The 14,639-nt window shown below is 38.4% G+C and overlaps 1 protein-coding gene across 1 annotated transcript in view; it reads left to right on the plus strand.

The window, feature by feature from the left end:
* Positions 1-6,015, plus strand: part of LOC101846233 (COMM domain-containing protein 5) — a 12,024-nt gene extending 6,009 nt beyond the window's left edge. The window contains exons 2-5 of the mRNA XM_035971484.1: positions 1,547-1,593; positions 2,730-2,876; positions 4,197-4,272; positions 5,407-6,015. Of these exons, the coding sequence (XP_035827377.1) occupies positions 1,547-1,593; positions 2,730-2,876; positions 4,197-4,272; positions 5,407-5,508 (372 nt within the window). The 3' untranslated portion in view covers positions 5,509-6,015. The remainder of the gene's footprint in view (positions 1-1,546; positions 1,594-2,729; positions 2,877-4,196; positions 4,273-5,406) is intronic.
* The last annotated feature ends 8,624 nt before the right edge of the window (positions 6,016-14,639 follow it).

Genomic DNA, 14,639 nt, shown 5'->3' on the forward strand with positions numbered 1-14,639 from the left:
GGGGGGGGGGGTGTCCAAAGTCAATAACTTGTAAAAGGCGCAGGATTTGTGTTGTTCACTGGAATGATCATACGATAGCTAAATTCTTACTTTTTTATGTTGACAGTACAGATTGATTGGCTAGAAAACCAAACGTTCTGGCAATCTACAAAGCGTACCCTCTCTAGATCCCAATACACAAACATCTTTTCTCAATCTTAATATTCTTAAGTAGAATTTTAAAATTTGCCCCAAACAGGTGTAGATTGCTAAAAATGAGTGGACCTCTGGCTATGCAAAAAGAGAACGTTTCCAACACTTAACTACCTCAGACTGAAGAAAAGAATAACCACCATTACATTCATTATTTCTACAAAAGGCGTATCTTGAATTATTGACTTTTCACCAGCATAAGCATCCCCCAAGGTGTTGCTGTGTTGTTTATTTCATTCTACTTAGGGTTTGTGGCTGCCTTGTGTTTGAAGACTGTACAATACTGCTCAAGGCCTGTCCGTCCATTTATACATTTTTATTTCACATTTTTCAGAAATATTGCAACAAGCTGTTGCTTTAATTTTTACAGACAACAAAGAAATTTCCTCCCCCACCCACTCCCATCCAAATAAAGTGGCACCTGCCCTTCCACCCACCCGCAATTGTGGCGCCCTTTTAAATTGGTGATTTTCTGTCAAATTATTAATTTTGAATTGTTTACTGATTAGTTAAGTTTCGGGAAATTTTTGTCAAAAAGTAAGGCTTAAGGGATATTTCATGTCGATAATTTCCACAGCAACCAGGACTAATGTAAAAATTTCACTATATCTCAGTCATATATGTAGAGCAGATATTTCATCTCAAGTTCTTGATTTAAAACTGGATCTCAATGGTCGCCCCTGTCCTTCTTTGGTAAACACGAAATTCAATGGTCTGCTTCATGCATGCTTAGAGTGGATGCAATCACAGATTTGTAAGTAAAAAGATATTTTGCTGTGTCTTAACTCTTTTAAACCCTGAGTTTTTACCACCGTTTCTCAGAGTTTTTTCTACAGCCACCTAAACCTGGTGCACTATGTCTCATTATTATAACCCCAAAAGCTTGCCTCCAACTTTTAAATGGCGGAAACAGAACTTAGTCATTTCTTTTCAAACTTATATCGGGAATAGTTCCGAAAAACAAGAAAAAACTAGCACTAAATGAAGCGAAACAGTTGTCACTAGTAGGCCTATCGAACACTCCCAGCCTCCGATGGGGAAACAGGATTACTACCGCCAGACGCACCCAGCGTCCGATGATGCTCCCAGCGTCCGATGGGGTTTAAAGAGTAAATACATACGAATATGAGTCTTTGAAGAGACTTTGAGGTGGGTGATTTCAGCAAAGGTCCTCTGTAAGGATTTGTCATGTTGAGTTTAAGTTTCGCTAGCTGGAAAGTTCTTTGTTAAGTGTTTCTCGTTGTCTCTATCTGAATTTGTCCCATTTTTATTTGCCTATTTACTCGCCGAGTGTCTGTCTGTCGGTGAATCTGTAGGATTGAAAATATTTTGATGTGTATCCTGTTACAGTTGACCTTCGATTTACTTTCAGAATTTCATACAGGACCTCCAGGAGCTTCAGTGAGTGTGTCTACAATTTTTTATTTTTTTTTTAATAATTTTTTTTTTTTAGGGGGGGGGTGCTAACTTGTTAGACCCTAAAATATCCATTCTGCAAAACTTTTTCTTGGTAACTTGACTGCTTATCATTTGCTTATGCAGAACAATGCCTCCTAGTACAATATGTGAGGCAGCGTGGTGAAATCAGGCGCTCATCAAAGTAATGACCTTCAAGAAACGCATTTTTTTCGCCAGTTTGGCAATTTTTATGGACTTTTTGTTTTTGTACTCAACACCTTTCATGTCATTGTAAAAACACATTTCCATTTGAAGTTTATTGAAATACTTTGTTCAAAGGCCTGAGTTATGTAAATGTTCGTTTTTCAAGGACTCTTAAGCTATTGAAGTTATCAAACTTTTTCTCGTTAATTTTACCTCTGAAACCAGGCGACCCTCACCTCCTTTACTCACAAATATATTCAACTTCTATAGAAGATAGATAGACACTTTTTTCATAGAAAGCAAGGCAAATAAACAAGCTTTCAGATGATACCAAGAACTCCACATGCCCAAAAATCAACTAGAGCCTGATTCCGCCATGTCATGACACATATTATAGATGTATTAAAAGTGTTTGTGAAAAAAGTAGGGTTAAGATGCTGCAGTTTTTTGGGGGTTTAATTTAGCTTTTAAGGTGTGTGTCACTGGCTCAGATTTAGTTTACATAAGTTTACAATCTTTTTCTAATTCTCTTATTATATATGTAATTTTATCATTTGATAGTGCATGATTTCATAAAAGTCAACAGATGACTTGATAGCTCCACTGGGAGGTCTTTTTTGTCTCTCCCTTGGCTGTTTCTGTACATTTATCTTACTTCTTACTTTTTCCCCTGAATTAAGTGACTGTATGCGTGTTTGTATTGTGTGTGTGAGAGAGAGAGGGGGAGAGAGAGAGAGAGAGAGTCTGTGTGCATGTTTGTGTGAGGAAACAGCAGCATCTTGACAATAAAGTTTTACCTTATCTTTTTATCGTACCCTATCTTGTCTTATCTTATCAATGTGATTCTCATTATTCTAACTTTGCAAGACAGTGTATGTGTTGTCTTTTGTTGCAGCTTTCTGTTTGTAAGATATTTTTTATGGATTTGTCTTCAGAATTCCTGCAGAATTTCATGAGGATTTGGCATCTTGTGTGTTTGGCTCCACAAGGGCATCAATAGATGAGCAACTAGAAAATGACAGGCCCCGACTTCCTTCCTTAGATCATCTTGACTGGAGAGTTGATGTCACCATTTCCACAGGGTGAGGGTACAAGTTATTGTTTGAGGTCACCATGAAGAAAAATGCAGAATATTTTTTTGCATGCATCACCAACTTTCAAAACTTTCGCAAATTAAATGTTATTATTTTAGTCTTATCAGTTGTTAAATATATAGCCCCGTTTTCTTTCCTCAGTATCTCTGTAATGTGTTTCTTAAATCAGTGGCACAATTGCTTTCAAGGGTATATCAAATGATGCTTATTCAAAACTTTTGGATTGATGTTGAAGTTAAGGCGTAGTCGCGGGGTAAGCAAAGCTTAAAATTACAGCATTACATGTTCATGGCGACTCTGTCTGGTGAAATCTCCATGCTGACCTTTTGACCTCTTTGGGCGCAATTGGTTTGGGCTAGGTGGAGCACCAGGGCACTGCTGGGAGTTGGTAGCACTAAAATACAGTGAAACTCGGATTCAATGAAAGGAGACAGATTCCCTGATTTTTTGAAATTTTAATTAAAATCAACCAAAAAACTAGGATTCAACGAACACAAAAATAAGCAAACTTTGATTCAAAGAAACCACAACAAACCGTATTATTCTATTACAAGAGACAATGGATCGCACTACTGTGGATCATTACACACTTAGCTTAGCCTATTGTGTACATCGTATGCATCCGATCAGAAGCATTCTTTTTTTACACCAACATGTGCGTTGACACGCATGTAAGACATGACGGGTCTTAGTGTGTGTCAGGGTCAAGAGAGGTCAATGGGGTGTCTGTTAAGCTTCTGGTGTGTGTATGTCTGAGTCATGGAGGGGATGGTGAACTGTTAGTGTGTGTGTCTGAAGGGATATGGGGGGGGGGGGGGGTAAAGGCACAAACGTTTCAGATATATATATAAATCTATGTAATGGATTACTTGCTGGTCTGTTGAAACAGATGTTGCCATAATGCTAAGCCCTACCTTGTGATGCAACTTATTGCTCACATTGCTATAACGAACACTTAGATTCAACTAAATCGAAGGTCAGGCGCTACAACTTCGTTATGTTAGAGTTTCACTGCAATGCCTGTATTTACAGATTCAGAAGTATTTGGAGTGTAGCTGTCTGTGTTGTCCTCTTATTTACTCTCAATACTTTAATCATTGTGTGACCTAAAAGCATGTCTTCTGACTTCTATGAAGTTTAAAACTAACGAAGGTCTGTATTGGGTCAACATAATATGTCCTTTAAGAATTGAACAACTTTGCTATTGCCCTTTTTATTTAAGTTTTGTTTTGCAGCTTTTTAGGAAAGTTTGATTTGACAAATTTTGAAATGATAATTTCAGAAACTCTTTTGCCATTTCCTTTTCAGTGTGTTGAACAGAGTTCTGGCAAGAGGTGTGACCATGGATATGACTCTCTCTGATGGCAGCATACGGAATTTTGAGGTTAGTTAGCTCAAGGGGAGGCTTATGTTTGTTCGGAATTTTCTTCTATATATGAAATTGTTCACTCCGATGGTATAGAGTCTGAGAGCATTGAAGAGAGTGTTCTTGTGTGTCTGTAGTTTAATAATGAGTTTTTTCTCATTTCACTCTAAAGATGGGGGTTTGATTCTCACTTGGAGAAGTTGCTTTATCTAGCATCTCCATCTTTCTGCTTACAAGTCATTTGTCTCTCAGACCAGCTAGGTCATATTTCACACACCATACGGCCTAATGTTTTACAGTTTGATGAGCCACATTTATTTTTTCTAGTCTCATTCATCTTCTTAAAATAGTAATGGATATAGACGAATTAAACATTTTGTTTGAGACAATGTTCTGAGTAAACTGAAGCATTTTTTTGCTTCTCCTGAAAACCTTGTACTTTGACATATGTCAGTGGTGAATGACTGGATGATAGGTCATACAGAGACACACACTCACACATGTGTGCACACATCAGATATATGTCAAATGGTACACCATGGCCATCAATATCTCAGCCATAATTTAATTCAGTTATACAGTGGAAACCATATTATATATAACAGGCTTGGTAAGGACAGGGATCTGGTAGGCTAATAATTATTTTTTAAATCCCTGTTTTTTTCTTACTCTTTATCTCTGTTAAAAGTTTTCGGCAATAACAGGGCCTCACCTGAGCCCAATCGTTTATAGCAGGGACAAAGGCTCCTTAACAATGTGTAAAAAGTAAGTGAGAGAGGGACAGAAACACACAGTGGGTCAAGCGAGAGAGGGCTGCAGTGTGCTGTAGACTTCGATCTAGCCCTAAGCCTTGCTTCACACATGCGTAATGTGTCATGCGCAGGCCATTGGAAACTGCCCTTGAATAAATACAACTGGTTTAGTCCACAAATGCTGACTTCCTTTGCTTTTCTGATTTAACAGGGATCTGATGTAACAGGTCTTTTTCTCTGGTCCCACCATCCCTGCTATATCAGGTTTCCACTGTAATTTCATAGAAATGGATTAGTTAATTTAGTTATCTGCTGTGCGATTTGAATTTTCTTTGTTGTTAGCTTTCATAAAAAGAAACTCGCATATGTTTCATCTCCTTTTTTCACTATCTATCCCCAGATGTCTGTTGCAAAGTTTCAAGATCTTCGTTTTCATGTAGCTTCTGTACTGAATGAAATGGAAAGACTAGAAAAGCGCAGCATCTTAAAAATCAAAGACTGATGAACAACAGAAATATTCATTTTAATGTTAAGTTATCACAGACAGATTGCTTTGTTATTTTATAAGATTGCATGTTAATAAAGAAAACAAGGATTTTTGTCTAAATTTTTTTGTGGAGTTTAGAAAGATTTCTGAAGTGTCCATTGAACAAATCCATAAAGAGTTGGACATGATTGTTATTTATGTGATGAGATTATTGTTGTTTTTATAGTCCGCAAATTTCTCAATGACAGAGACACCTTGTATATTTCAGTTAATTGTTTAATTTTCTTTCTGAATGGTATTCTGACAAGTATATTATTTGCATAATGCTGACCGTTGTAGTTGGAGACTGTCCTTAACCTGAATGAGTGTTACCGGTGTGTAAGCTTTTTTCTGTGAGCTTCTCAAGTGTTTGTGTTACTGTAACGATTGTTACGTTATGATACCTTGATATGCCTTTATGTCGAGAATGAAATAGGCCAGTCTTCGCAAATAAATAAGTACTCCGACTATTCTTTTTGGGAACAGTTCTAAGTGTTTTTCTGTTAACCTACTTGATGCGGGTGGTTGATGGATCCTCTGGTATCATTTGCTCCTTCTTTCCTAAGATCTATCCTCTGTATACCTCCTTCTTTTGTTTGAGTATAATTACTCTCTATTAATGTGGGAAGTTGACGGGTGATCTGGTGAGGTTTGCTTCTTCTCTTCTTTTTTATGTTTGTTACTCTCTTGTAACACCTCTAATCTTCTGGCGCTCATATGACCTTATGTAGTTGCAAGTGCCATAAAACCTCTCAAAGAATCTAAGACGAAGGGCTTTTGTCGTATATGTGAAAATATGGAAGCGGTGGAAAACATCTTACCCACCTTTGCCTGGAAAAAGACATTTGGGTAAAGTGTTTTAGATCTATCCACAGATGGGCCCACGTTTTTGTCAGTGCTACCTAGAATGGTCCCCGACCCACCGCATCCACAGGTGGCGGATAGTGGAATGGCGTACATTTTGTAGGGTAGCTGCAAATAACCAATAAGCAGTCGCGGACCAACTGGCGACAGTTTTGGAGAGCGAGGTGGGACAGGGTGGTGGCAATCCTGTCTCTATAAAATACCTCATGTGCTCAGTAAAGAGACTGTCAGGCGAGAGGGAGGCGCCGAAACCTGCCACCTGCCCCCACTGCCTTGTGGGTTTGTCCTTTTGGGCAAAGGCTAGCGGAGTAAACCGTACAAAAATCCAGCAGAAGGCAAGGGGAAACTACTGCTGTATTCCTTCCCTAGAACATCATGGATCTTACTTCAATAAATAATTATAACGACGTAAAGGGGAGTTCTGAAAGAACTGCCTCGTCCGGTAGGGTCAGTCATGCACAGCAGGTGACACCAGATCGTCATCAAGATACTGCTCACAAAAGGAAAAATCAAACAAGAAATCTAGCAACCTGGAATGTGAGAACAATGCTAGAGAAAGGAAAACTGGACAACATCAAGAAAGAAATGAAGAGAATGAATGTTAACATCATGGGTTTATGTGAAGTACGATGGACAGGAGCTGGCAGAATACTGTCCGACAACTATAACATCATTTACTCAGGAGGCGACAAACATGAAAGAGGAGTAGCAGTCATCATGGACATGACAACATCGAAGACACTTAAGGGGTACCTGACTATAGCAGACAGAGTTATGATGGTGAGACTGAAAGGATCACCATTCGATACAACCATCATCCAAGCGTATGCGCCTACCTCAGAAAGCACAGAAGAAGAAATAGTGAAATTTTATGATGAAATAAATCAAGCAAAGACACATTGTAAAGCACAAGATATTGTCATAGTCATGGGTGATTTTAATGCAAAAGTGGGAGCAACAAGACATGAAGACAGTGGGTCCATATGGACTGGGAACCAGAAATGAAAGAGGAGAAAAACTGATAGAATAGGCCATCCTGAATGACATGATTATATATATATTGGAAACACTTGGTATGAACAACCACCAAGAAGATATGGACCTGGAAGAGTCCTGGAGACAGCGCTCGCAACCAGATCGACTATATCATGATCAAGAAAAGATACAAAAACGGGATGCTAAATGTCAAAACGCGGCCAGGTGCAGACTGTTACAGTGACCATGTACCCGTAGTGGGAAAATTTAGAATCAGATTGAAAAAAACACACATGAGCAAGAACAAGAATATGAAACTAAACATGGCATTACTACAGTCAAACAAAGAAATGCAAGATAAATTCAGAATAAATGTACAAAACAAATTCGGGCCCTTAGAAGAAATACAAGACTTAGAAAAACAATGGGAACAGCTTAAAACATCTATAAATGAGGCTGCAAAAGACGCCATACCAGAAAGGACAACAAAAGCAAAGAAGAAATGGATGACTGAAGAAATTCTTAATCTCATGGAGGAACGAAGAACAAACAAAAACAATATGGAAAAATATGTGAATCTTCATAAAGAAATCAGACACAAATGTAATCTAGCAAAAGAGACCTGGTTAAAAGAAAAATGTGAGGAAATGGAAAATCATTCCAATGCGAACTCAAAAAATCTACACAGAAAAATTAAAGAGGTGTGCCATACAAGAACACGTGGATCAACAGGATGCCTCAAATCAAAAGATGGGAATATCATAATGGACAAAGACAAGATACTAGAACGTTGAACAGAATATATCGGTGACCTGTACAATGACAAAAGAGATGAACAAAGAAGAGTGGAAAATAACTACGAGGGACCACCAATCATGAAAGAAGAAGTTTTCAAGGCACTACGAAAGATGAAGAATGGGAAAGCTGCAGGACCGGACAACATTACCACTGAGATGATTAAGGGGATCCACTGGTCAGATCAGTAAAAATTTTGAAAAAATATCAGTTTTCGGATTTTGGAGTATCTTAATAGATATCAATATCAAGGATTCATCTTTAGAAGCCTAATTCCTTAATCAAACTTAGAAATACCTGGAAAATGCATTTAAGAGAGGTAGCAATGTAGGAAAATCTTCACCAAAAATTATCTCTCTTTGTAGTTTTCTCAGAATTGTTTATCTGACCAGGTTGCAAAATTATTTTGAGTAGATCTCAGAAAGTTACTGTCAGAATTGTTTCACATTTGAACACAATCTTTTATACACATTTCTCTATAACCTTACAGTAGCATTTTTGCTGCTTATGGTACACATTTGGAGTTTTAGGCCTTTTTTATTTTACAAAATCTTAAAACATTGGAGACCTGAATGTAGTGCATAACTAGGACTGTAATGCTCACAAGTCAGTACAGAAAATTCAAATTTGGCTCTGTAAGGTTGTTCTACCTACCAACAGTAATCGCCATGCCAAATATTAGGCTTTTGTCTTGATGAGTGTTGATGATTGACAAAATATAAAATTGGTTTTAAAAATGCTGAATCAATCCTTTATTTTTGATGGCTCGAGATTATTATGGCTAAAATCTTGAATTTTTTGCTTGGTAACCTTTTTTTGTACGATGTCACCCCCTTTGATGCAGAAAAGCAAGCATTGGACCAAAAACTACAGCATTTGGGTGTTGACCATAGTTACACCCCCTTAAAGCTTCGGAAGACTTTGGAATCACCACACTGACAAAACTTCTTTACAACATATATGCCACTGGACATATTCCATCAGACTTGTCAAAATCTATGTTCATAGCTTTACCAAAGAAATCTAATGCAAACGAATGTGAAACGCATCGTACCATCAGCCTCATGAGCCACATAACAAAAATATTACTTAGAATAATTATGTTGAGAATACGAAGTAAAATTCTCCCAGAAATAGCCCAAGAACAGTGTGGATTTATTGAAGGTAAAGGCACTGTAAATGCCTTATATGTCATTAGAACAATGATAGAACGTGCCCTAGAAGTTCAGAAAGATCTTCATTTATGTTTTATAGACTACACCAAGGCATTCGACAAAGTTAGGCACGACAAGATCATCGACATGCTGGAAGTTCTTAATATCGACGGGAAAGACTTAAGGATTATGAAAAACATGTACTGGGATCAAACTGCTGCATTGAGAATAGAAAATGACATCAGCGAATACATACAGATTAAAAGAGGAGTCAGACAGGGATGTGTACTTTCTCCAGACTTGTTCTCCCTGTATAGTGAAAACATCATGAGACACATAGAAGAAATGCCTGGTATCTCGATAGGGGGACATAATATAAACAATCTAAGATATGCAGATGACACAGTCCTTATAGCAGAAGATGAAGAACACCTGCAGAATCTATTAAATGTCATCGTACAAGAGAGTGACAACATGGGCTTAAGCCTAAACATCAAGAAAACCGAAACGATGGTGATAAGCAGAAAAACTCCAATCCCAACATGCAATACCAAAGTCAACGATACCACCCTCAAGCAAGTAGCCTACAACATTTTAAATATTTTGGGACCATTATATCATCGGATGGTAGATGTCACACCGAAATTAAAAGCCGCATTTGCCAAGCGAAAGCAACCTTCCACAAGATGAAACAGATACTAACAAACATCAATCTGTCACTGGAAACGAGGAAAAGAGTACTGAAAAGTTACATTGAGCCAATCCTATTATACGGGTTCGAAGCGTGGACAATCAATAAACAGCTGGAAAGAACAATTGTAGCGACAGAGTTGTGGTTCATAAGACGCATGCTACGTATCCCATGGACAGCTAGAAAAACAAATGAAGAAGTCCTGGTTGAAGAAAATTATAGAAAACAACTTACCGGTATCACGAATATAAGAAAACGACAGGCAAATTTCTTCGGACACACAATGCGGAAAGAAGCATTAGAGAATATTGTCACAACAGGAAAGTTTGATGGAAAGAGAGGCAGAGGCAGACAGAGGGAAAAGATACTGGACAAGATGACAACATGGTTGGGAGCAGCAAGAACAACAGACACCATTGCTGCAGCGAAGGACAGGGTGAAGTGGAGGTCCGTGATCGCCCACGCCAGTCGGCAAGGCACCGGATGATGATGATGACCTAGAATGGAAATGGCTTCTTATGATGGTATCCAAAGTGCCTCTTTTCCTGAACTGTGTCATTGCATTTGCTTTGAAGACATGCTTAGTCGTGTCGTTTTTGGAATGTAATTGTAGAATTTGTTAAATATGATAGATCCAGTTTCAATGCAATGGTGATAGACTAACTAATACCTACTTACTGTTTCCCTGTATCGTATTGTCAGGCACACAAGGCAGAGAGTAGTTGATGCTTCACGTGTTTCTCCTTGTCCACCTTTTTTCAGTTTTGTCACTTGAGCAGACCCTCAACATGACATTAATCTGTCCTCAGAGAAATTCGCGCGCGCAACCCGCAAGTCGCGCACGCAACTTTTGGTCTCAGCGCAACTTTTGCCATTTTCGTGAATTCGCGAATTTTAGGCAATTTTCTGCAAAAGTTGGAAAAATAATCTTTTAATTTCGGTAAATATAACCGAAATTTTCTTCCACAACTAAAAATAACGACGCGAAGGGGGACAATTTGTACCTGAAATTATATCTACCACTTCCTTTGTACTACGGGGTACCCGAGTGCCCGTTGTGGATGAGATCGGGTCAGGATGATTGCCCGACTCGTTGCCTGAAAACAACGCGATCGTTTTTGAGGCAACGAGTCGGGCGCGATCGATTTGTGCCACGATAGTCACTTTGCGCCTTCAGTCTGTCGAGCAAACCGACCCGTCCCGACCTGACCTTCCCAATAGTCCTGTTTGGACTGAATCATCTTCTACTTCGTCTAGATCTAGCTAAATCTAAACTCTAGATCTAGATATCTATAGTATAAAGTAAACTCAATTGTAGACACGATCGTCTGATTACTTAGTTTGCTTGGTTCCGTAGCACCAGATAGATAGATCTAGATCTAGTATAAACATTTGTGAAAGACTTTAAATCTTAGGCCAGGAGGGTCGTAGATCTAGACATGGATCGATTCATCCAGAAAACCCCGAAAGGGGTCGTTCTGATATAATCTTACGCCTGGAAAAGGCCTAAAAAGGGCGGGGGCGTGTCTTGACTCCTGTAAAAGAAAAGTGTAAGAAAAGGGGGGGGGGGGGGGGGGTCCTGAACCAATGCATTACACTTTTGTAAGGTGAAAAAAATAACAAGGAAAATAATTTATGACAATATAATTTATTTTTTAAAACAAAAGATGACATAAAAAAAGAGTAAACTATGCTATTCACTTACAACAAGTTTTTCCGAAAAAGTTCCGCTTATACCATATTTAATTATTATGTAACATCTGTGTATGCATGTTTTCCATGAATACTATACTATTGTGTAAAAGTAAAGCGCATAGACCAATGATTGTAACACAGATTTGCGCAATATAAATGTATAATGTTATTATTAGCGAATATACATTATATTAGTATTACGGGATTTAAAATTTAAAAGGAAAAAAAATTTGGGGGGGGAGGAGGAAATGTTAGAAAAGTGTAAAGGGAGGGGGGGCAAAAATCCCCAAAAAGGTGTACGATTATATTTGAACAGCCCCAAAACACGCTGGTCACACCTGCCCAACGTCAGGGGAGTTTGAGTTTAAGGACCTGACACTGACACATGTACAATATATGCAACCTCCATGCAGTTGAGTTTTGTTTTTGTTTGTTTTTTGGTACGGTAGCAATTCACATTTAACTTTTGATTTTGATCTAACAAAACCCGCGTTGGTTACTTTGATTGCAGTGAGCAACAATGTATTCCAATAATTCCATGACATTTTAGCTATACACGTCTTGCAACTTTTCTTGCAACTTTTGCTGATTTTTTTTTTTTTTTGCAACTTTTTGCAACTTTTGATATTTTCAAATGCAACTTTCTCTGAGGACAGATTAATGAAACTGATATAATATTCATTTGTAAGGAAATAGAGGTCAAATTTGGAAGCAGAGAAAATGTGGTTTATAAGAAAACTGCTGAAGTTTTTATGATAGGAGAATCAAACAAATGAGTCTGAACTACATAAAGCCAATATATCGCTATAGGGGTCTTGAAAGTCTTGCATGGATAGAAAGATAAATGAAAAAGAGGTAGAGGAAGCTCAAGAGCAAGATACACTTAAAATTGTCCAAGACAGCCATCCATTTTCAAGGAGAAAAGTGGTTATCTAAGACAGGTGGTCGTCTCGGACAGTGCGCATGGTCATTTGTACAGACAGGTGATTGTCTTGAACAGGTAGCGGTTAGAGCAGGTTCCACTGTAGTATAATAGACATTGTTAATTCTGATGTGACTTAAATAAGATACTGCAACATTTCTGAAGATGACCAATTCAGGACTGAATGGTATCATGTTCCGCCAATGTCTGTTCCAGACCTGGCACAGGTGGTTGGTGGGTGTTCTGGTGTGGTTTGTTCCTTCTCTGTTAATTTTAACAAAGAAGGATAAAGGAAAATAATCCGAAATCATGCCAAAAAGAAAATTAATAAATAATCAAATTTAGCTAAATTATGCGGGGTGCATAAAACCACGGGTACGGTTCTCTCCGGCAGCTTATTTTATATATATATATATATATATATATATATATATATATATATATATATATATATATATATATATATATATATATATATATATATATACATATATGACCTGATTGTGTTGCAAGTGCGTAAAACTTACCAAAACTAAAACTAAACTAGGAAGACCTGGCACTTGAGAGAAACAAATGTAGAAAGAAATGGTCGTCGTAACAATGAAGTAACTAGATCTCAGGGAAAGTAACAATACAGCATAAACCACTGAAAGGATGGAGATTAGAAGTGTAAGAAAGGTCTGGGATCTATTAGTGTTGTCAACGTCCACAAAACATGTGCATTGCACCCTTACTGAACACGTTACAGAGTCCGTCTTTACAGGTTTCTCCTATTGTTAAGTAGGTTGTTTATCTCTATAATGAGATTTTTGTTTGTTTGACTTTTTCGTTATTTATGCATCGGTACTAACTACGAGCTCAGGGCTGCTTCAACTTTGTCTGTCAGGTCCACTCGTCCCTTACAATGGTCCAGCAGACAGACGGAGATAGTGGGTGGTTGGCTTCTTCTTTCCTATTCAAATCTATCTCCTTTTCTACCCTTTTTTTCTCTTTTTTAAATGTTCTGTTACTCTTTTGTAACATCTCTAATCTTCTGGCGCTCATATGACCGTATGCGGTTGCGAGCGTCGTAAAACCTCTACTAAAAGTACAAAAACTAAAGACGGAGATACCCAGTGACCTAACTTCCCCACATCAGAATCACGCAGATGTCTTTGCGTAATAACACTGGTGTACAAGGAATTTGCTTCAGGCTTTAAAACCAGTTGTTGTTTGTTTTTTGTTTTTTAAAAACTAATTTGGGGTGCTGAATTTTAAAAAAGGATATTTATTTTGGTCTAGTTTTCTTTTTAGATAGCCTCTCGCTTGAGGTCGATTTTCTTTATCATGTCAGAGATAGAGGAGGGGGGAGAGAGAAGAGGGGGGAGGGGGGGGGGGGATAACGATGGAAACACCCGTTGGGTTACTACGGGGAAAGAAGTTGAGAACAGAGTCGTGAAAAGGGAGAAGGTGACCATGGGTGAAGAAGGAGAAAGAGTAAAAAGGAGATAATGGGGCTGGAAGATGACGACGGCATTGAACTGGGAAAAAAAAAGTCTTCGTAAATTATCTAACCCATAACAATTTTTAATGTAGATATTTAAGTCCCCACGTCGTCACAATTTAGATCATTTAGGAAGTGCACTTCGACTCTGTCCATCAGGGCCAACCCAGGCTGGCAGGGAAACGCCAAAGCAGAAAAGTGGAGATACTTGATAGATTCTCCCCACGCAGGATTCGAACTCGTCTTGTTTTTGCGACGACGAAGCTACTAACCACTGCACCCAGACGTTGATCCGCAAAACTTCAACAATGGAAGAAATGAAAGGAAACAAATGACAGTCATTCGTTCCGACCGGCGCCTGTGGTGCCGTCACTCTCAGAAGACCCGAGTTCGATTCGCTAATGGGGAGAATTTTTATGGAGTATCTCACTCAGTCTTTCTTATTGGATGTTGTATCCCTTTTTATTTTCAGCCTGAGTTGGCCCTGCTGGCTCTTAAATGATCTAAATAGTGTCGATGTGGGCGACC

The sequence above is a fragment of the Aplysia californica genome, unplaced genomic scaffold (assembly GCF_000002075.1).
Source record: "Aplysia californica isolate F4 #8 unplaced genomic scaffold, AplCal3.0 scaffold00443, whole genome shotgun sequence".
NCBI classification, from domain to species: domain Eukaryota; kingdom Metazoa; phylum Mollusca; class Gastropoda; order Aplysiida; family Aplysiidae; genus Aplysia; species Aplysia californica.